The sequence below is a fragment of the Triturus cristatus genome, chromosome 7 (genome assembly GCF_964204655.1).
Source record: "Triturus cristatus chromosome 7, aTriCri1.1, whole genome shotgun sequence".
Lineage (NCBI taxonomy): Eukaryota > Metazoa > Chordata > Amphibia > Caudata > Salamandridae > Triturus > Triturus cristatus.
In genome coordinates this window covers 740,394,274-740,416,753 of record NC_140590.1, presented here as the reverse complement: position 1 = coordinate 740,416,753, position 22,480 = coordinate 740,394,274, and the positions used below count along the sequence as shown (strand labels likewise).

Below are 22,480 nucleotides of genomic sequence, written 5' to 3'. Positions count from 1 at the left end.
GAGCACGGGACTCACGTCTGAGCATACCCGTCCCACTCGGGGTGACAAATGCAAAAACAACAGTTGATGGACAGAATGCAGAACAATGTCATACATTCACCCCAGTACAGAGATCTGGGCATAAATCCATCGTTTATTTTGCTCACCATGCCATTCCAGTTTGAACCCAGCCATATGCAAATCAGTCTTGACCCTGTGCCTCATGGGAACAGTCCAGCCCAAACTGCCAAGCCAGGTCCTCCCTGGACTGGAAACAAGCATCCTAGGGCCAGTTTCGGGGTTTCACCCCTCTTCCGCCAGGATAGCTTGATTTTATTGCCGGCACATCGTAGCTCTATCGGTAATGTGCCGCACAGCTGTAATCTTTTTTGTGGGCCTCAGAATTGGACTGAACTGAAGTGTATATGCCATAGGTCTAGCACACTATGTTTTATATATCAGCTTTTGTCAATTCACAATGGTTCCCAGCAGGGCTTTAAGTGGGATGAGAAAACTGGGTGAGCTCTCAAAGAGGCGTGACTTAAACGCAAAGCTAAACATCAGTGCCTAGGTGGGTGCTGCCTGAGTAACATTTTGCTGCCCCTCTCTGTTCCAGATACAATGCAACCTCTGACATACGCCTAACATTACTGGGGAAATGCTGAAATGAAGTATGTTTGATTGACATACACGTAAAAGAAGCCAAGACTAATAACTTTGTCAATGGTTGTTAGTGGTATTAGTTAAACAACAATGACTTTTTTTGCATATATTAAAATGCGAGTCTTTTTCAAGTTGTACCAAAGGCCGGTGAAGGGTAGTAATCTGGCGAGTTAAAAGACTTTTTTTCACTCCGAGAGTGAGGGGAACAATATGGATATGCAGTGATTGTGTCCAGGCACTCACATCGATCTACCCCCAAATGTGGAAACCCAGAATAAAACATAGGCCTTCTGGTTCTCAGTGAAGAACCTAACCCCATCGTCTAGCCGCCTCCAACACAGTCAACCCATTTTCAAAACCCTTCCTCTCAGCAAGTCAATACATCGGCCGTAAGGGCAGAAGCTGAAAGTGCAAAAAAGACGTGATGATGCGACACCAGAAGCCCTGCTTTCATGGGCGTCCGCAGAAATTTTTCCAGGGGGGGGCGAACCTGGCAAATGATGGGGCGTGGCTAATGTTAATCAATAGGGGCGGGGCTAAAATGGCAGACAATCAGGATCGGGTTATGTTCAGGCCAACCTGAGAAAAACAAGCATTGGCATAGCCAATAGGTCTCGCCTTTGGGACCTTATGACTGACTCACTGACTGAAGAACTTATATAGCTCACTTTTGCCGAGGCGTCTTGGCGCTGGGTAAGTATGATGCCGGCAGTATAAGTATTTAATTCTGCAGCAGGTCCCAAAGGCGAGACCAATTGGCTATGCCAATGCTTGTTGTTATATCTGGGCATGTTGAGAGGCTAGGGGACTGGGTCTCGATGTCTGGTTGGGAGCACAGCAATGACCTACTCCATTTGAATGCGTAGGTAATACAACCGGAGGGGTGAGATGAAAGGTTGGCTACCAGGAATAACAGGAAGGTAGATAGTTGGGCTGGTTAGAAAGATAAGGACGGGTAGAGGCAGGCATGGTGGTGAGGGGAGAAACAGATGCATGCTAGGAGAGCGCTGTGAGGGAGTGAGGCGAAATGGGAAGAGGCACTGAAAGGTGGGTCGGGTAAAGACCGTAGTAAGGCAAACAGAAGGGTAGCGAGGGGTGAAGGGTAGACAAAGAAGTGAGGTGTAGAAGAAAAAGATTCAGGAGCAGAGACAGGTAAATCAAAGCTGGAGAGGGGAGAATAACGCAGTCGTAGAACGTGAGGGGGCCAGGTAGAGAGAGGGAGAGGTGTGTCATAGACATGTAGAGACAGCTGAGGAAGAGGGAATAATAAAGACTGAGGTAGACAGGTGAGGTAGAGGGGTGCGTTGATATGATGGAAGTGCAGAGATGTGCCACAGATGTTACTGAAGAGGAAAAGAAGTAGAGATATTGAGAAAGATGTAAGGCACTAAAAGAAGTAAGGGGGTGAACAGAGGTAGAACGAGTGGAAGGGGAGAGAACACGTAGAAGATGAATGGCAGGGTAAAATGAGCGATCAGGCAGTGAGTGTGAGGAGTGGGATACAGAGGCATATGTGGCAGTGAGCATGATGTGCTGGGTACAGAGGGATATGTTGTGGCAGTGCGCACAAGGTGCGAGGTACAGAGGGATATGTTGTGGCAGTTAGCGCAAGGTGTGGGGTACAGAGGGATATGTTGTGGCAGTTAGCGTGAGGTGTGGGGTACAGAGGGATATAAGGCAGTAAGCGCGGGCAGGGCCGGCTTAAGCGCTCGTGGCGCCCAGTGCGACAATGCTTTTTGGCACCCCCAATGACCACCTCCACTACAGGTTCTTCATAACCATCCTTTCACAGCGCCCCTCAAGCCTCCGTAACCATTCAGTCTCAGGTGCATTTAATTCATTTTATAGCGCCGCTCCTATCCGTGTAAGGTGTCAGAACACTTTACATTACACAGATTACATAGAGACAATCAATCATAAGTGTGTAAATCAGTGCATAGGAAATGTTACATAAGAGAGAGGACAATAAGGTGTAGGAGTCACAGGTCATCCGTACAGGTAGGCAGGATAGTTTAAGAGGGCTTGGCCAGGAGAATCAGAAACCTAGAATTTAAAACCTAGCACCATGGATGGGGGGTTCCCTTTATTAATAAGAATTGATTTCTACCCAAATTAACCCATTTTGCCACATTAGGATAATGAAAAGCTGGGGGGAAATCATAATGCTCTAGCCCATACCCTAAAGTTTGCATGCATCTTTCATAACAGTTACTTGCTCACTGTTCCACAATAGGATTTTAACTCATAAAGAGTTATCAACAATATGGTCTCTCTGACAAAAGTGTGACCCACTGACCTATTTACATTACATTATACGCACTTTGTGAGCTGCACGTTCTTTGCAGCAAGCATAGTAACCCTCTGCGCTACCTTAGGATGAGTAGAAACTTCCATTACACAAAACTTCGATCTCTCCCTCTCTAAGAAGTACATTAATCACTGCAGTCATTTAGACATTTTTATTGGTGGCTGAAAATTTCTAGGAGTCCAGGAAAGAAGCAGGTGCTTTTAAAATCATATTAGCGCCCCCTACACAAAGTCAGCACCCGGGGCGGTGGCACCGGTCGCACCGCCCTAGAGCCGGCACGGGGAGTGGGGTACAGGGGGATATGAGGCAGTGGGGAGTGGGGTGCAGGGGGATATGAGGCAGTGAAACACAGGGTCAGCATGTCCTGCCAGACATGATAGGGTGCATACTGGCAGATAGATATGTTATTGACACAAGTCTGTGTACGTTTTGGTAGGATCTGAAATCCGGGCTATGGCGCAACCTCAATTTTTGACTTGGGAGAATAATGCATCGACCCCCCCAGAACTTCATTCAGAAGACCCCTTGCTCTCAAGCTACACTGTGTTAAAAGGAGGTCTTTGTGTCCAGACCTAACCACTCGTGCTTGTGGCGCGCAGCTCAAACCGGCCATTGTCATTCTGTTTGTGATAATCAGCCACAGGCAGAATGACAATGGGCGGGAGGGGCTGCGAGGAGGAGTGCGAGGCGCCCGAACAGGGAGTTTAGGCCTCTGGCAGGGAACAGCTCTGCTCCCTGCAGGGCCCGTAATTACGGACAAAAGGCGTCCGTAAAAGCATGGCTGGCCGCAGTGGGGGCAAGGAGGAGCACTCCAGGGGCGCCCCTCCTTGCCCCCCCCCCCCCTGCGGACGCCCATGCCTGCTTTGCCCTGTTCTAGAGCGAGCGCGCATCTGAGACAGTGGTGCATGGCAGAAGCAAGATAATGCGCCGGTGATCCCAACGAATTTACACTATCTTTTAATTGCATTTACAAATTCCAGGTTTATACAATCCTCGCTGATTGCAGCGTGGGAGCGAACATAACCGTGAGTGACAGAGGGTGGGACCAGCTGCTCCTCTCCTCCCTACTGGTTATCCAGCTAGGTGGACCCCTGGCTCTGTCTGCGCGGAGAGACAGCGCCGCCTCTAGCAGTGAAGAGAAGGGCACTCCACTTGCTGCAGGATTTATCCCCACGTGTTGTCACGGGAAGGTTGTGCCTTCAAAAAGGAGAGTCCCTCGTGCAACGAACAAGCATTGGCCAATGCAAGAAAATATGCTACAGCCAGTACAACTGCAGGAAAAGTAGGTGGCCCGTTGAGGAACCAATGAAAAGCAAGGAAAGACTGGGGGTGGCATATAAAGCCTTTGCAGGCCATACCTAAAAACAAGCCCAACCCCCTTTAAAATATGCCAAAACCAAGAAAATCTCCTACTAGAAAAAGCCCAAATGACAGTGGAGATCAAAAAGTGCAAAAAGCCTGATTAAAAAACATACAAACAATGGAGTTGGAGTCTTGGTGGGGCAAGCAGTAGTAAAAGAGGCAGCAGTAGCAAAACTGTGATGGGAGGAAGAATGGTATACTTGAATGTAAGCAGAGAGGATGCTGAAGATAAACACAGGCAAACAGTAACAGAGCAGGAAACCAAGGAAAAAAGAATCCCCCAGGGAACAGATAAAGAACCACAGTGGAATGAGACAGTACTAAGTCCCTGCTATGTGGGAGGAACAGAAAAGAGAAAAGAGGAACAAAGAGTAGGACTGACCACTAGCAAGTAAGGATTTTTAAAGGACACTGACATTGACAAATAAAAAGCAATGGCAAAAAGGGGATGGACTTGATGCCCATTGACTGATTACAGCAGTTCTCGAATAGACAGCGCATGCGCTGTCTAGCTCGACCTAAAGAAAAAACAACTAATGACTTGTGGGGAGAGCTGCAGAAATGTCTGTAAACCCACCCTTTTTGGGTAAATCCTCTGGATATTCATCTCATGCGCTAGAATCAAGAAGCCCAAGAGACCTGTTACTAGGCTCCATGAATCGGTCCATTATTTACCCATATCCAAGCTTTAATTATTGTATGGGTCCCTGGAAGGGCACCCAGGAGTCCTAAAGCACTGACAGGCATTTCTGGAGGAAGTTCGCACTGAGGTGAGTTCTGTAGCATAGACAAAGTATTGATGGTGCTGAGTAGGATAGCACTCACAAGTCATTTTAGGGAGGGAGTTACACTCATGGTGTCCTTTGGTACTTACAAGGACTCTTGCATTGGCAGTACACTGAGATACCCTATATGTTGGGGGCCCAATTGCACTGGAGTCATATTGCTGTTTAACAGTGCCATACTAGATGAGACTGCAGTGCTTGAGATTGGAGCGCCCATTGCTGACGTCCTTCGTTCTGTCTGAGGCAATCCACACTGCTTGGGCTATGTAGCAATGAAAGGGCAGTTCTAGACAAAACTCACACACGTGTGATCTTATTGTGCTGTCATTGCATGCTGGAGGCATCTGCCAAGCTTGGATTTATAGCATCAACTAGACACTGCTGAGAGAAGCTCACCCTTCCGGCGTCCTAGTGCACTATTGACCTCATTATAAATTAGACAGCTTTTTATGAGGAGATACTATGTGGCCAGAAATAACATTTACGGACAGAATCCCCGCACATAAATACAGTTAATACAAGTTAATCCACACATAATGGAGAAAAACTGTGCACATCAGTTTTATACAGGCAAAGTTCCACACAGAATCCACAATACCTTGGGGATTAGTGTTCCCATGTACCACATGGAGTTAAATTTGGGAGAGGATGTGAGGACAGTGTCAGGTGACAGAGGAACTAGTGGTCTGGCAAGGGGGAGCATTGCCTGTTCTTGCTGTTCTGTGGAAGGGGGTCAGCCGGGGGCTGAGGTTAGGCTGCTCTTGCAGCCCAAACCTTATGTTGATTTTACTGTCTGGATTTTCTGGCAGGTAAAATTGGGTTCAGTCTTGTTGCACTTTGATAGTCTTGTTTGCAGGAACCCCGTGCTAGTTATAATTGGGAGGAGAGATATATATTGCCTGAGGATACATCTCCAGAACAAACTTAGGAACGGGCCCTTAAGGGCACTGTTGAGTGAGAAAGGGTATTCAAGCCGAGGAGAAAAATTCACACTACAGAGAGAGAGGTTCCCACAGCTGGAGAAATCTTGAACCTCTGGGGGACCTCACAAGTGGAAGTTCAAACTTCTGAAGGAAACTTTTGTTGCTAAAGAGACTGTTACAGACAGAGCATATTACAGCACTGGCATAGCAATGCTGGAATGAAGCAAGCTGAGACTGTTGAGGAGGCTCACAATGCCAGACAAGGCACTGACGGCGGAACCTCATACTACTAGAGGGAACTCACACTACAAGTGATACTGCTGAAGTCCTTCAGTTCTGTCAGGAAGACACTCGCATATCTGTTAGAGGAAAGTAACACTGCTGTGGAGATCACACTCTGTGGGAAGTATCCAACATTGCTGACCAAAGCTCAAGCTACTAGTGTCCTATAGCACTGTCAGGGCATTGCTGGGGGAAGCTTATGCAGTTAGACGCCTGCATCAAGGACGGTGTTTCTGGAGGAAAGTCACTGGCTGAGATCTAGAGCTGAGAAGACAAGTGCTGGGCCCTGTAGCACTGCCACGGACATCCTTTCATAAATATTCACCACTAGGTAAACGCACACACACTGGCGAAACAAACATGTATATTGTGTTGCAGTTAAGACAGTCTTGGTACCTTGATCTGCTTGATCTCATATTGGATCCTTTTGATTGGGTTGCCGTAGATGTCATTTCCAGACTCCACCTCTTTGCTCATGATGGCTTTTGCTCGGATCACTGCAAAAAAAGCCAAAGAGTGAAAGAGTCAAAACAATTTTATATATGTTCCAGGAGGAGTTGTTTTAGCCCAGTCATTTGGAAAAGATGTTGAGAGAAGTGACAGGTCTTATGCCTTGGGATGGATGGTATGCGTAACCACAACTTATTCTGTATCTCAAGAATTCAGAGTCCTGAGACTGTTTACACTCTCAGCCATAACATTAAATATGTTCTATCGTTTACCAGAATTCAAAACTATCACATAATTTTTACTTAAATCATAATACATTAAAAAAGGGTTCACACAGCTGTATGTTACAAATCATTAATGGGAGATTGAGTTATTTTGCTCTCCAAGTGAATCACATACAAATAAAACATAGACATATAACCAAGGGCTAAACACTTCTAAACAAATCTAAGATGATATTCAATTTCTTTAGTTACACTTTGCTGAAAGGGAAATGAAACTGTTCTAGGGAATGTATTGTGTATTTTATATATTAATAGCAATTACTTTAGAATATATATATATATATATATATATATATATATATATATATATATATATATATATATATATATATATATATATATATTAACACAAGAGTCCGATCAGGTTGAAGGCTGTCAATCGAGCGGTCCGCGTTCAGGGTATCGGAAACCCTGTATCTCTTACTCCACCACTATTTCCGATTCTGGAAATATCACGGACACAAGGGTAGTTGCAGCAAAAAAGGTTTATTCTGGCTGCACAGCAACGCGTTTCAGCTTACGCCTTGATCACGCTGAGTGACAGGCGTTTTTTTGCACATTATTTAAATGCAGTGTAAAACATAAAAACAAACGGTGAACATACCCATAACCTTGTGAAAAGCGGCGGCCATCTTATAATGTATAATTCCACATTTGAACTCAATTTAAATCAGAGCCTCAAACATAAATAAACTTGTGTGAAACCTATGGTTTCAATTTAAATCAGAGCCTCAAACATAAATAAACTTGTGTGAAACCTATGGTTTTTTCAGTGAATTTGCAAGGTTCTTTAAATGCTAATTCCTAACTATAACGTGTGTGAAACCTATGGTTTTTTCAGTGAATTTGTACGGTTTTTTAAATGCTAAGTTACTTTACGCCGTTCGTGCCGTGCACGCCCACTTCACGCAGTTCGTTCCGTGCGCGCACAGTGAGCACGTGGTGCGCTTCGTGCACCGCGCGCCCACTTAACGCAGTTAGTGCCGTGCACGCACGGTGGGCACGCGGTGCGCTATGCGCACCGCGTGCCCACGTTAGGCTGGATGGGCCATGTACGCACGATGCCCTTCGCGCACCGTCCGCACACGGAGGACATATTATGCGCTTCGTTCTGAAAGGTTTTCTATTAAATGTTCACTGGTTAGTAATATGCCATGCACAAAAGGTCCCTGCGGGCACCTTTTGCACACGGGGGGGGGGAAATATGGATTTTGTTGTTTTTTTATTAATTTTTTACCGTACGCGTACGGTAAGCCTATTCGGCGTTTTTTCAAAACCTTCTGGCACACTATAACCAAGGCTAGGTGGTTAGGAGCTGTCTAGCCTGCCCCCTTTTTATGATATCCAACTTTTTTTTTCCTCCACCCCTCCGAGTGCGAGAGAGAAAATGGCGGCCGACACTTCCTGGTTTCGACCGATTCGAATGTTTACTAAGATCTAACAGCCAATCAGAATCACGCTCGCGCACGGCACCGTACGCGTACGGTAGCGCTCGGAGCGCGCTTACAGATATATATATTGATTTAAATGCTATTTTCTCAGGAACTACTGAACAGATTTACACCAGACCTACAAAAGGCACTTCCTTGACCTGAGGACTACCTCTCTGCCAAATTACAAGTAATTCTGTTCAGCCGTTCGGGCTGTAGCTGTGTCTAAATGTCCTATGGAAAAATGCATGGGGAAAACGCGTTTTGGGACCCCCCTTTTTTCTCAGCCCCCGCTTGACGAATCCCCCCGAGACTTTCAGGGTAGGAGCGGAGCGTAGCGTCCCATTAGTTTTGAAAATTTTGCGAGGATTCGTCGACCGGCGCCAAAGTTATTCCAAATAGAATGTTGCGGATTTCCTATGGAAACAGGGTCCTAACTATAACTACCTACTGGCGACCGCCAGTAGGTAATATATATATATATATATATATATATATATATATATATATATGTGCGCCCTCACTCCCTTTCCCTCTTCGGTTTCAAGAAAGCACTCACAGGGGTCTTTGCTATTATCGATTATATTAATTTGTACAGCCAACAGTTGACTGTACAAGATTTTGAAAACTGAGTCTACTTTGGAGGAGTTGTTGAAGGAATCTCCTAACATCTCATTTAGAAAAGCTAATTCTCTCTAAGATAGGCTCTGTAGGAATGAAGTTTCACTGACTAAAACTTTGAAAAAAAGGAATCCAGGGCTTTTTCACCTGTATGGCGTGCAAGGCGTGTAAACATAGCTCTAACATAAAGAAAGTCTTGTATCCTATTACCAACACAGAAAAATACATAGAAAAAGCATCTGACTTCTCTTTCAGAATTTTGCGTATATGTGTTGAGATGCCCATGCCCTAAACAATATGTGGGCAGCACAATGTTTCCAGCAAGTGTTGGAGCACATGCGGGCAATTCAGAATAAGGACAAAGGATCCCCAGTGGCGCGCCACTTTGAGGAATCCCATACAAGCAACCGCAATCTTTTAAACTTTTTTGTGATTGACCAAATCCCGGTTAATATCAGGGGTGAGGATAGGATTCGCCGTCTCCGCCAACTTGAGTCCAAATATACCATGGAACTAGATACAAAAATCCCGCAAGGCTTGAACTCGGAGGGAGAATTGTCCTGGTTCTTAGGTGATTAACATTAAAAGAAGAACAAGAATAAGGCTTCCATTTAGATTTCAACAATCTGACGGTTTATCTCTCCTCGTTACATTGACTTCAGAGATTATAAACTTGTGCGATCTGTATCCGTAAATAGTGTTTATGTATTTAATTCTAAAGTTTTTTGACTTGCACTTTCACTTTATATTTGTCACATATGTATTACTTAGCGTAGCAAACTTGATTTGGGTAGAATAGGCCTCAATATATGAATTAGACTTTTTTTTGATCTCTTCTTTCCTAGGTGATAAGACAGTAGTGATATGGACACAGTATGAAGATTTTTTTCTTGACTGTTAATTATGATTAAGATGATATACTTCACGAAGAAGTGTGGTTGTATCTGAAAGAATTTTGAATAATTATGTGGAAAGAAAAGAAACGGAACTTGCCTTTATCAGTGTATAATGACTGACTGATATTCCCACTTGGGTGTCAGTGAAAATAACATGTCCGTTTTTTTTTTCTTCTTTTGTTCTTTTTCTCTTTCTTTCTTTCTCTTCTTTTTTTCTTTTTTTCTTTCTTTATCTCTTTTTCTATTGTTTCTCTCACTCTATCTTTCCCTTGTTATTTCCTCTTCTCTGCTATATTAGGTCATTTTGATTATTCCTTTATATAATTTAGGGTCCCACTTGGGTTAAATGAATTTGTGTAATTTTCTATATAAGGATGTATAGAGGGATAATCAGATAATAGCCACTTGGCAGATTGTGTTTCTTGAAATAATAAAGAAATATAAATTATGGATGATAAATAAAAGATACATTATGACCGTCATACAACTAATATGGAGTAGTTTGAGGAATATTTAATGAATACATTGATGTTTCATTGAAAGTTTGTTAGAATGATTGGTTCTAATAATTAGGGGAAGATTACTATAATTGGTACAACCAATCTTCCAGGGATATTGTGGTGAAGCACAATATGGTTAATTCATTATTTGGAGTTTTAATTTTATGCATGTCACATATTCTTGTATTGAATGCCATAGGGGTATGTGTAGATTGTTACATTTATTTTCATCTACCATGTAGAAAATCATTAGAAGAGAAACAATATTTACAATATTGAAAATATTCAAAATACTGAAAACATTAATCATGTATTTATGAACACATTACAAAATGGCCGATGTTTCTCCATTGTTTGGTGATACGCTTTCACTGTTTGTCCACTTTTTATGTTAATGGTGAGGTCACGTTGTACGTGATCAATTTGTATATATGTTAAGAGCAAACACTTTGAATTCACCCGTGAGCAAGGTGTATTGACGCTGAAACGCGTTGGGTTTTTCTCGTCTTGGTGCCATGAAAATAAAAAGGATTCCCAAGCGCTTTTGAGTTCGAGTTACATCTACGCCAACCATCCAAAGGACGAAAAGCAGACCCAATGTAAGTGAAATGCAGGTTTATTCCAGAAACGCCCGCACCTCCGTATATATATATATATATATATATATATATATTCACTGAAAAAAACCATAGGTTTCAGGGGTGTTATAGTTAGCTGAACATTTCCCTCATACAAAACCATAGAAATTCCCCTGTTATAGTTAGTTCAGCTAACTATAACTCGCGCCCCCGCAATGCACTGCTGATGACGTCACATATTACATCACTCATGACATGGTCAGTGACATCACTGATGACATCACTGATGACATCTCAAATGACACCACTGATGACATCACTGATGATGTCATCCATGTGATAAATTAGTGCATCTTCTCACACCCTAATATAACCTTTGATACACCGACTCAAAATTTCAAACGGCCATTTTGACAACCATAGATACTCCAATACCAATAACTACACACCCACTCATTGACTTTTAGGTCTACATACATGTCCACTCACTCACCTGTACAGTCACTCATACTTACAGTCACTCTGTGCATTTATACACCTATATAGACACTCACACACCGCCAATCATCCATTGAGGTACTGACACATCTAGTCAGTCATGCAAATAATTAATCACAGTCCAATTTACTCACCTATACAGTTAAACACACTCAAGTTCACTTACTCATAAAAATACTAACAAATTCTGTGTCTTCCTGCAGAAAAACAAACAGCACATGACACAGATATCCTTGCACTATGGCGCATACAGCCACTCCCAAAATCACACACTCTCACATATAGATAGTTATATACTCTTACACACATATACACTGCGTTTCACATATGTAGTTACTGACACATGTACAACTGAGATATACATTCAATCACTAACACACCCATACATACACTCACCCAACCATACAGTCCATCACAGATGCACTCTTAAAACCATGCACCCACTGAATCACCCACTCACACATCTAGTCACAGAGTCACACACACCCTACCCACACAAACACTCAGGCACCCATACAGATACTCAGACAACCAATCAATAACCCATATAGACACTCATATAGCTATTCACAAAACCATGCAGCCACTTATACACCAAAACACAGACACATACAGACATTCACACAGTTTAGTCACTAGTCTGCAGTAAGATACATTTATTGACTCACTTATAGAGTCAGTTACGCACCTAAAAAATCATCCGTTCACACACTTGTACACCCACTTAATCTTCAACAGCCTTTCCCTATATATATTAAACATATTAAAACTGTTTAGAAACACATACTCAATGGATGATGTCATCAGTGATGTAATCAGTGATGTCATTTGAGATGTCATCAGTGATGTCATCAGTGATGTCACTGACCATGTCATGAGTGATGTAATATGGGACGTCATCAGCAGTGCAGTGCGGGGGCACGAGTTATAGTTAGCTGAACTAACTACAACAGGGGAATTTCTAGGGTTTTGTACGAGGGAAATGTCCAGCTAACTATAACGCCCCTGAAACCTATGGTTTTTTCAGTGAATTTCTAAGGTTTTTTAAATGCTAATTCCTAACTATAACATGCCTGAAACCTATGGTTTTTTCAGTGAATTTCAAAGGTTTTTTAAATGCCAATTCCTAACTTTAACGTGCATGAAACCTATGGTTTTTTCAGTGAATTTCAAAGGTTTTTTAAATGCTAATTCCTATCTATAAGTTATCTCTAAAGATATCATGAAACGCATTCTTTTTTAAAAGTAGGGTGCACATTAGTTTTGTGGAAAAGCATCTTTGTGATTGGTTAAGAAAAAGCAGTCTCAACGTGGAGTACATATCATAGGATAAAATTTGCTCAGCTCAACCACACCTGCTACTTGCATTTGGAAGGCACTGTTCGAACTTAAAACAATCGTGAACTTTTAACCTGCACGTGTCGTTAAATGTTCAAGAAAATGTTGCAAAAAAATATCGTTAAGTTTTAAAAAATTGATGAACTTTTAACCTGCACGTGTTGTAGAATGTTCTAGAAAGTGTGTTGATAGAATATCAATATCAGCACTTCTGACTTCTATGTCTTGTTGAATATTAAAAAAACGGTTCATATTGAAAATTAAAAAGAAACCAATAGAGAAGTTTTGAAACCTAAAAGAATCAAGGAACTATTCTAATTTATTCTTTACATGTATTTATGTGTGCAGCAACAAAATTATAGACACAACAGTGGAGAAGTGTGGCTCAATGATTAGAGCGGCAGACCCTGATGCAGAGGTCTAGCCTGGGACCAGGGTTCAATTCCCCGCCTGGGTGGGTCTTGGGCACAAAATTCCACAGACCTGATAATTCTCGCCTCGGTGCCATTCCAATTATGGAGTCCCACTCTGCAACTCTGAGCAATAGCTTGCTTAATCTCCACAACGGCCCCCACAACGCTAAGGATGCCTGGCCTCCACCTTGGGGGTGCCCAGGAGTGGACGCCTCACAGGGAAAGCCAGGATGGGTTCCACAGCGGTATTCGTACAAGCGCCTTGAGACCCTTGTGGGTGAGTAGTGCGCTATACAAGTATCAATTTATAACAGCACTAGGAAGCGGGGGGAGGGGGGAGATGGGCAGAATGGCACACATGCACAATTAAGTACAACACACATATAGACTAACAATGGCCAAAATGAAACACACCAACAAGGAGCACAAGTCACACAACCCGCCAACATCACACCACTGAACGAGCATAGAAGTGAAAACCACGCTGCATTCATACAGGATGTGTACAAAGGCCAGTCGTTGGTGTTGTGGGATGTCTGCGACCGTGTTCATCATGGATGAGATGCCCAGCATGTGGCACATGGTCGAGTTCACTGTGTGTTATGTTGCCAAACAGCTGCTCCTCCCTCCCATGAGCCCCCACACATTTGTACGGTGCGCTGTTGTAGCTCGTGCACTCGTACGGCACACCATTGTAATGCCTATTTGCGCATGTCCTGCTACATTCCAACTACACCATCACAGTGCCGTTTGGAGGTGGTGCATGCCACTTTACAACATCGACTGCTGCGGCTCTTGTAGCAGGCCACACCAGAACACAGAGACACACTTACCGCACTTCCTGCACACTAACATGTCCGAGACACCCCGTTCCCCTTGCCGGATAGGCACACCCCTGCACTGATCTGTGAACCCCAGACCAGCACACGCCAGTTGTGCATGCAGGAGGATGCGTGCGTAGCTACACGTCCAGGCTCACTGCCAACGCTGAGGTGACAGCACACTGTGATGTTGCAGGGCTCGTGCCTATCATGCTAAGACAATGACCACAGGGACACACTTGCTAAGATGTGGGTTTGGGGGGCATTGGCGGTCCTGGAGTTGTTGAGATGAGTCTTCTGGCCCTCATGGGTATCCCTGTATCATGCTCATTGACTCTATGGCACCTGTGGGTGTTCTGGTGTGGCTCTTGGCTGTGTTCCCTTTCATGGTGCAGGTAGTTGTCCTGCTTAACACCAGCAGAAAGCAGGTGTAAAATCCCTGGTGCTAACGTGTCTTATCGCCGGAATTTGTTTCGCATTGCAATTGGTGTCAAAGTTGTGATGTGATTTTTTTTCGTGTGCAGAACAATATACGAACTGAGCAGTGTATCTCGTCAAGATCCAGCACCTGACGCACTATTCCCAATCAATATAAATACAATGAGATTTCTTAATAGATTTTGTGTGTACACTGTAAGTGCAGCCAATACCTCAGTGCAATTCAATACAGGATTTTAGTATTTAGAATAAATCGGAAAGGTGCACCTCGTGTCATTTTGCACGAGAACGGCTAGTCTCCATTTCATTATCAGCACTTTAACGGAAGTAAAGTTGAGATAAATCTAACACACTATTCAGAAGTTGGTGCAAACTGCAGATATCACCAGTAATCCAGCGATAAGTGCCCCAAAATTTAACACCATGGTGGACTCCATCAAATAACAGTATTAAGAACAAGAAAGAGTCACACAGCAGTTAAGAGAACAACCAAAAACGTTATTATTTTTTTTTTCAAACTTTATTTTTTATAATTATAAATATGTAAACGATAAACTATTTTCAAACTTTATTTTATTATTAACATGTATATGAACGATAAACTAATAAACAAAATGTAACAACAATAATACAAAACAACAAGGCGGAACACTCCTGTGGGGACCATGGATGTCGACGACAGACCTGGAAAATCAGAAAGATTGTTAAAAAAAAACAACATGGTATTCTCAACAAAATACCACAAGAAACAAATCACAGATATATAAAATGCATACAGCTAACAAAATTTTATAAGTGTAACTTACAAAAACTGTAAATGTTGCCGCTTTAAAATATTTACCGAATCTGAGGAAATTTTTTTGCAGAAGGCACCACGCCCACAACGTTTTTCTTCAGTGGTGAGGAAATATTTTACTTTTCCCAAGGGGCAAACAAAGACCAATGCCACCTTGATCATGTGCAAGATTTGCAAAAGAGTTCTGTCACGAGGGGATCCTAACAAGAAATACTCGTACGGCACGGCAAGTATGATGAAACATCTAAGGACCCTTCATCCGAACAATCTTGCACGAGAAGAGTGCAAACAGATGAGAAACACTCCTATTCTGTATCTGTAAAAAACAATCACAAATAAATGTATATTAATAACTTTCAAAATTATACTATTCCATTACTGTACAAACACATTTTATATAAATACTGACTAAGAAACTATGTCCCTGAACCACAAGTGTGACGATGGTTAAAACACTACATGCATAGTGCATACTACTTTGAAGCAGTTCATGCCCTAAAGCCTACCTCACTAAAACTCTACATGCTAACTGACTAAATGATTACAGTACTATAAGGAGACACACTGGGTGAATGACAGGGTGTTTGCTAGAAGAGTATGAATACTAACTAGGGAATTGAAGGTGTGAAACACAACTGTGTAGGTGATTAGAGGACTGCATCCATACTGCATAGGCATTTAAAGCAGTCCATGTGCTAAGGCCTGGCTCACTGCATGACTACTTGGGTACTGACTGAATGATTAGAGTACAGCAAGGAGAGTGCCTAGGTGAATTTATAAGTGGTAGGCTTTTCGCACAGGGAATGGATTAGTACTTGGTACTGAATGGGTCACTAGAGGAGTGCAAAGGCAGTGACAAGATGTTTGCTGGACTGTATGGATACTGACTAGGAAATTGAAAGTGTGAAAGACAAGTGTGTAGGTGGTTAGAGGACTGCATGCATAGTGGATAGGGGTTTGAAGCATTCCATGTGCTAAGGCCTGGCTCAGTGCATGAATACTTAGGCACTGACTGAAGGATTAGAGTACTGCAAAGATAGTATCTTGGTGAATTTATAAGTGTTTGGGTTTTGGCACAGTGAATGGATTAGTACATGCTGTTGAATGGGTCTCTAGAGGACTGCAAAGGAAGTGACAGGGTGTTTCCTGGAAGTGTATGGATACTGACTAGGGAATTGAAGATCTAAAAGACAAGTGTATAGTATGTTAGAACACTACATGCATACTGCATAGACATTTGAAGCAATCTATTTGGTACTTAGAAACTGACTAAATAATCAGACTACTTCTAGGACAGTGCTTAGCTAAAACTTTTAAATTTTCAGTTCTGCCACAGTGAACAGAATAGTACATGGTACTGCACCTTAGTGTCAAACCCTGACTCATTTTATCAATGCATAAGCAAAGACTGGATTCTAATGCTACTAAAACTTCACAACATGACAGGTTTTAAAAAAGTTATCTGTCAGCAAATACATGATGTCACCAAATGCTTCCCTCACAGTGGTTCCCAAATGCACACAGACTCACAGTGTGATTCTAGACAAACAACACTATCCCTAGCAGCTTACCAAAACTCATTCACTACAGTGGAAGTGGTAAGGGAACTGCACACAATCTACATATTTCACGACTGCACTTTAGTGTCAATGCCTGACTCATTTAATCAACACATAAGCAATGACTGGCTTCTAATGCTACTAAAACTTGACAACATGACAGCTTTTAAAATAGTTATCTGTCAGCAAATACACAATGTTACCAAATGCTTCTCTCACATTGGTTCCCAAATGCACACAGATTCACAGTGTGATTCTAGACAACAACCACTATACCTAGGAGTTTACCAAAAATCATTCACTACTGTGGAAGTGGTAAGGGAACTGCACACAATCTTCATATTTCAGGACTGCACTTTTGTGTCAAAGCCTAACTCATTTAATCAAAGCATAAGCAAACACTGGCTTCTAAAGCTACTAAAACTTGACAACATGACCGGTTTTAAAACAGTTATCTGTCAGCAAATACACGATGTTACCAAATGCTTCTCTCACAATCCTTACCCAAATGCACACAGACTCACAGTGTGATTCTAGACAACAACCACTATACCTAGGAGTTTACCAGAAATCATTCACTACTGTGGAAGTGGTAAGGGAACTGCACACAATCTTCATATTTCAGGACTGCACTTTTGTGTCAAAGCCTGACTCATTTAATCAAAGCATAAGCAAACACTAGCTTCTAAAGCTACTAAACCTTGACAACATGACCGGTTTTAAAACAGTTATCTGTCAGCAAATACACGATGTTACCAAATGCTTCTCTCACAATCCTTACCCAAATGCACACAGACTCACAGTGTGATTTTAGACAATCAACACTATCCTAGGAGTTCACCAAAACTCATTCACTAGTCTAGAAGAGTTAAGTACAGCACATCAGTGTCAAAGCATGACTCATTTAATCACTGCATAAGCAAAGACTGGATTCTAATGCTACTAAAACTTCACAACATGACAGGTTTTAAAAAAGTTATCTGTCAGCAAATACATGATGTCACCAAATGCTTCTCTCACACTGATCCCAAATACACACTAACTCACACTGTGATTCTAGACAAGCACCACTATCCCTAGGAGTTTACCAAAACTCATTCACTACAGTGCAAGTGGTAAGGGAACTGCACACAATCTACATATTTCAGGACTTCCCTTTTCTGTCAAAGCCTGACTCATTTAATCAAATCATAAGCCATAACTGTATTCTAATGCTACTAAAACTTCACAACATGACAGGTTAAAACAGTTATCTGTCAGCAAATACACGATATTACCAAATGCTTCTCTCACAGTGGTTCCCAAATGCACACAGACTCACTGTGTGATTCTAGACAAACAACACTATCCCTTGCACTATACCAAAACACATTTCTTCATCTAGAAGTAGTACTACATTTTAGTATAGAAACATAACATAACTCATTTCACAAATTCATAAACAATGACTGGTTTCTAATTCTACTGAAATATAAAAACAGCACAGTTATCTGTCTGCAAACACATGAAAAACACAAATGCTTATCACAGAATGGTTTCTATATGCACACACACTGTCAATAAGATTGTAGGGAAAAAAAGTACTCCCTACACTTTAGCAGGAGAAATACATTAGTCTGATTAAAATCAAAATAGTCTACATACATCCCCTCACAATGAAATAACTCATCTTTCAAGTTGTTTTGTAGATTAAGAAGTATATCAGTCACTCGCCATATTTTCTTTTACAGAATCTCTGCACTGTGCACCTCTCAGCAAAAACAAAGAATGGAAAAGTTTCCCTTTCATTTTCCACACATATACATGTAAACATCAAATCACAATCCTTCACACATAAACTCAAAAGCAAACACACATTTCTATTGGTTCAACATTTCAACCCTTTCCAACTGAAATACATTTCCACCCTTCCCCCAATCTGCCTTCTGCCTGTTACCATAGAAACAGGTCATGGAACACTGCACTGAGCTCACAGGTCACAAGTTCAGCACACAATGTTATTAAACAAGACAGGAAGTGTGCTTGACTTTTCAACATATCAGCTTATCATATATAATGTTCCTTACAATCTGTTTTTGTTAACCAATAAGAATCATACCTTTAAAAAACAGAAGTATACACCCTACCTTTCAGTGTAGAAAGTAGTCGTACAACCAATGATTTCTTGTCTTTTTTCAAAAAACATTGCCGTGGATCCGCGCACCCAACGCGTGAGAATCCGTGCACCGAACGCGATAGGATGCGCGCACCGGTTACGCATTTCGCCGTTTTTTTTTTTTTTAAAGGGGGCCCCAGGGGGTCCTTCTGGGACCCCCTAAGCACCTCTAGAGGGTCAGAGTATTTCCACTCTGCCCCCTTTATATGTTTTACACACTTATTCCCCTTGCTTCTTCAGCCTCGCTTCTACCGAGGCAGAAAATGGCCGCCAACATTTCCTGGTTTCGAATGTAGAGAGACACTCGACAGCCAATTAGCATTCAGCGCGCGATCGGAAGGGTGCGCGCTCAGTTCGGGGATGGTGCGCTTACGGTGCGGGTAGGGTGCGCGGATCCTCCCCGGCCATAGATATTTATGTACTTTTAACTCTAATTTTCTCAGGAACTACTGAACAGATTCACACCATTTATGCAAAAGGCACGAGTCTGAACTGAGGACTACCTCTTTGCCAAATTTGGTGTCATTCCGTTCAGCGGTTCGGGCTGTAGCTGCGACAACAGATCCTATGGGAAATTGCATGGGGAAAACGCGTTTTGGGACCCCCCTTTTTTCTCGGCCCCCGCTTGACGAATCACCACAAAACTTTCAGGGTAGGAGCGGAGCTGGCCAAAAGTTTGGAAAATTTCGCGAAGATTCGTCAATCGGCGCCAGACTTATTGGGAATAGAATGTTGCGGATTTCCTATGGAAAATAGGTCCTAACTATAACTGTCTACTGGCGACCGCCAGTAGATAATATATACACACATATATATATTCAGTGAAAAAACCATAGGTTTCACACATGTTATAGTTAGCTGGACATTTTACTGATAAAAAACCAATGAAATTCCCCCGTTATAGTTAGTGCAGGCAACTATAACTCACGCGACCGCAATCCTCTGCTGATGACATATGTGTCTTTATGAAAAAAAAATATTTGTAATATATGTATAGCTAAAAATTTATGGAAGAAGACATGGGTAAATAAGTGTCTAAATACAGTATTAGCATCAGCAGAGGATTGCGGTCGCGTGAGTTATAGTTGCCTGCACTAACTATAACGGGGGAATTTCATTGGTTTTTTATCAGTAAAATGTCCAGCTAACTATAACATGTGTGAAACCTATGGTTTTTTCACTGAATTTGCAAGGTTTTTTAAATGCTAATTCCTAACTATAACGTGTGTGAAACCTATGGTTTTTTCAGTGAATTTGTACGTTTTTTTAAATGCTAAGTTACTTTACGCCATTCGTGGCGTGCGCGCCCACTTAACGCAGTTCAATCCGTGTGCGCACGAATGTTTACTAAGATCTAACAGCCAATCAGATTCGCGCTCGCGCACGTCACCGTACGCGTACGGTAAGCTTACCGTAAGCGCACGGTAAGCTTACCGTAAGCTGGCTCAGATATATATATTGATTTAAAGGCTATTTTCTCAGGAACTACTGAACAGATTTACACCAGACCTACAAAAGGCACTTCCTTGACCTGAGGACTACCTCTCTGCCAAATTTCAAGTAACTCTGTTCAGCCGTTCGGGCTGTAGCTGTGTCTAAAGGTCCTATGGAAAAATGCATGGGAAAAACGCGTTTTGGGACCCCCCTTTTATCTCAGCCCCCGCTTGACGAATCCCCCCGAGACTTTCAGGGTAGGAGCGGAGCGTAGCGCCCCACCTATTTTGAAAATTTCGCGAGGATTCGTCGACCGGCGCCAAAGTTATTCCAAATAGAATGTTGCGGTTTTCCTATGGAAACAGGGTCCTAACTATAACTACCTACTGGCGACCGCCAGTAGGTAATAGACTCAGGATCGTGATTTTAAAAGCCTCCTGGACATTATGGCGCTGACGAAGGCTGATGTACAGCCGAAATGCATTCGCCTCATAACGGAATAAAAACTGCTTTCAAGGTGTTCCCCAGCGTGGTCTCTGCTCATTCGCAAGAAGGAGGTTTTGGTGCATAGTTCCCGTGTGAGCCAGAAACACGGTTCAGCGACCCCCGCCTCGCAAGTTGGCCCTGACGTTACTGGCTTCGCCGCTGTTGTGGCTGTTTTGTATGTCCAAGTTATTGGAAGGTCGGGGCACGCCATGGACTTTGGGGAGACAGCAAGGCGGTAGTGTGGTTACCTAACCACATGCTGGGCGACATGTATTGCCACTGTTGCCCCCGCCGGACACTATCCCTGACATCTAAGGCTGAGGCGGTCTGGGGACCCAAGGAGGCGCTTTGTTCCTTTGCAAGCAGGATATTGGTTTTTAAACACGAACTGTTCTGCCATTCCGCATAACCATCAGGCGAGACACCCCCCATACATCACCTACCTGGACTCATTACGATGTATTCTGGGTGATGTGGTTCGTTAACAGCATATGAACTGACAACAGGTGAGCAATCTACTACAGGGGGCGGAGCGGGCCCTCAGCCAATAAGAGGGCAGCAGGACTCAGGATCGTGATTTTAAAAGCCTCCTGGACATTATGGCGCTGACGAAGGCTGATGTACAGCCGAAATACATTCGCCTCATAACGTAATAAAAACTGCTTTCAAGGTGTTCCCCAGCGTGGTCTCTGCTCATTCGCAAGAAGGAGGTTTTGGTGCATATATATATATATATATATATATATATATATATATATATATATATATATATATATATATATATATATATATACACATGTATATATATTCACTTGAAAAACCATAGGTTTCAGGCACGTTATAGTTAGGAATTAGCATTTGAAAAACCTTGCAAATTCACTTAAAAAACCATAGGTTTCACACATGTTATAGTTAGGTGGATATTTCACTCGTAAAAAACCAATGAGATTCCACCGTTATAGTTAGCTCAGATAACTATAACTCGTGCGCCCGCAATCCAGTGCTCATGACGTCACATATTTCATCACTCATGACATCACTGATGACATCATCCTTGTGATAGAGTGGCGGTCGCGCGAGTTATAGTTATAACATGTGTGAAACCTATGGTTTTTTAAGTGAATTTGCAAGGTTTTTTAAATGCTAATTCCTAACTATAACGTGCCTGAAACCTATGGTTTTTTAAGTGAATTTGTACGGTTTTTTAAATGCTAATTTTTTTTTTAATTATTTTTGTTAATGGTTTTTCACTGTGCGCGCACCATGCGCGCACCCCACGATTTAAAAAAAAATAAATAAAATGGTTTTTCACCCTTCGGGGTCCTTTAGGGACCCCCTGACAAAGGCTAGGGGGTCAGGAACTCTCTACCCTGCCCCCTTTTCACGTTTGCTATCTCTCTTTTTCACTCTCGCACCCACAACAAACAAAATGGCGGCCGACACTTCCTGGTTTCGACCAATTTGAACGTTGACTGACATGT

At 42.5% G+C, this 22,480-nt stretch overlaps 1 protein-coding gene across 1 annotated transcript in view; it reads right to left on the bottom strand.

Moving 5' to 3' along the window:
* TIMP2 (TIMP metallopeptidase inhibitor 2) overlaps nucleotides 1-22,480 on the bottom strand; it is a 201,231-nt gene that overhangs the window by 59,754 nt on the left and 118,997 nt on the right. Inside the window, exon 2 of the mRNA XM_085617463.1 lies at nucleotides 6,699-6,799. Within this exon, the coding sequence (XP_085473589.1) occupies nucleotides 6,699-6,799 (101 nt within the window). The remainder of the gene's footprint in view (nucleotides 1-6,698; nucleotides 6,800-22,480) is intronic.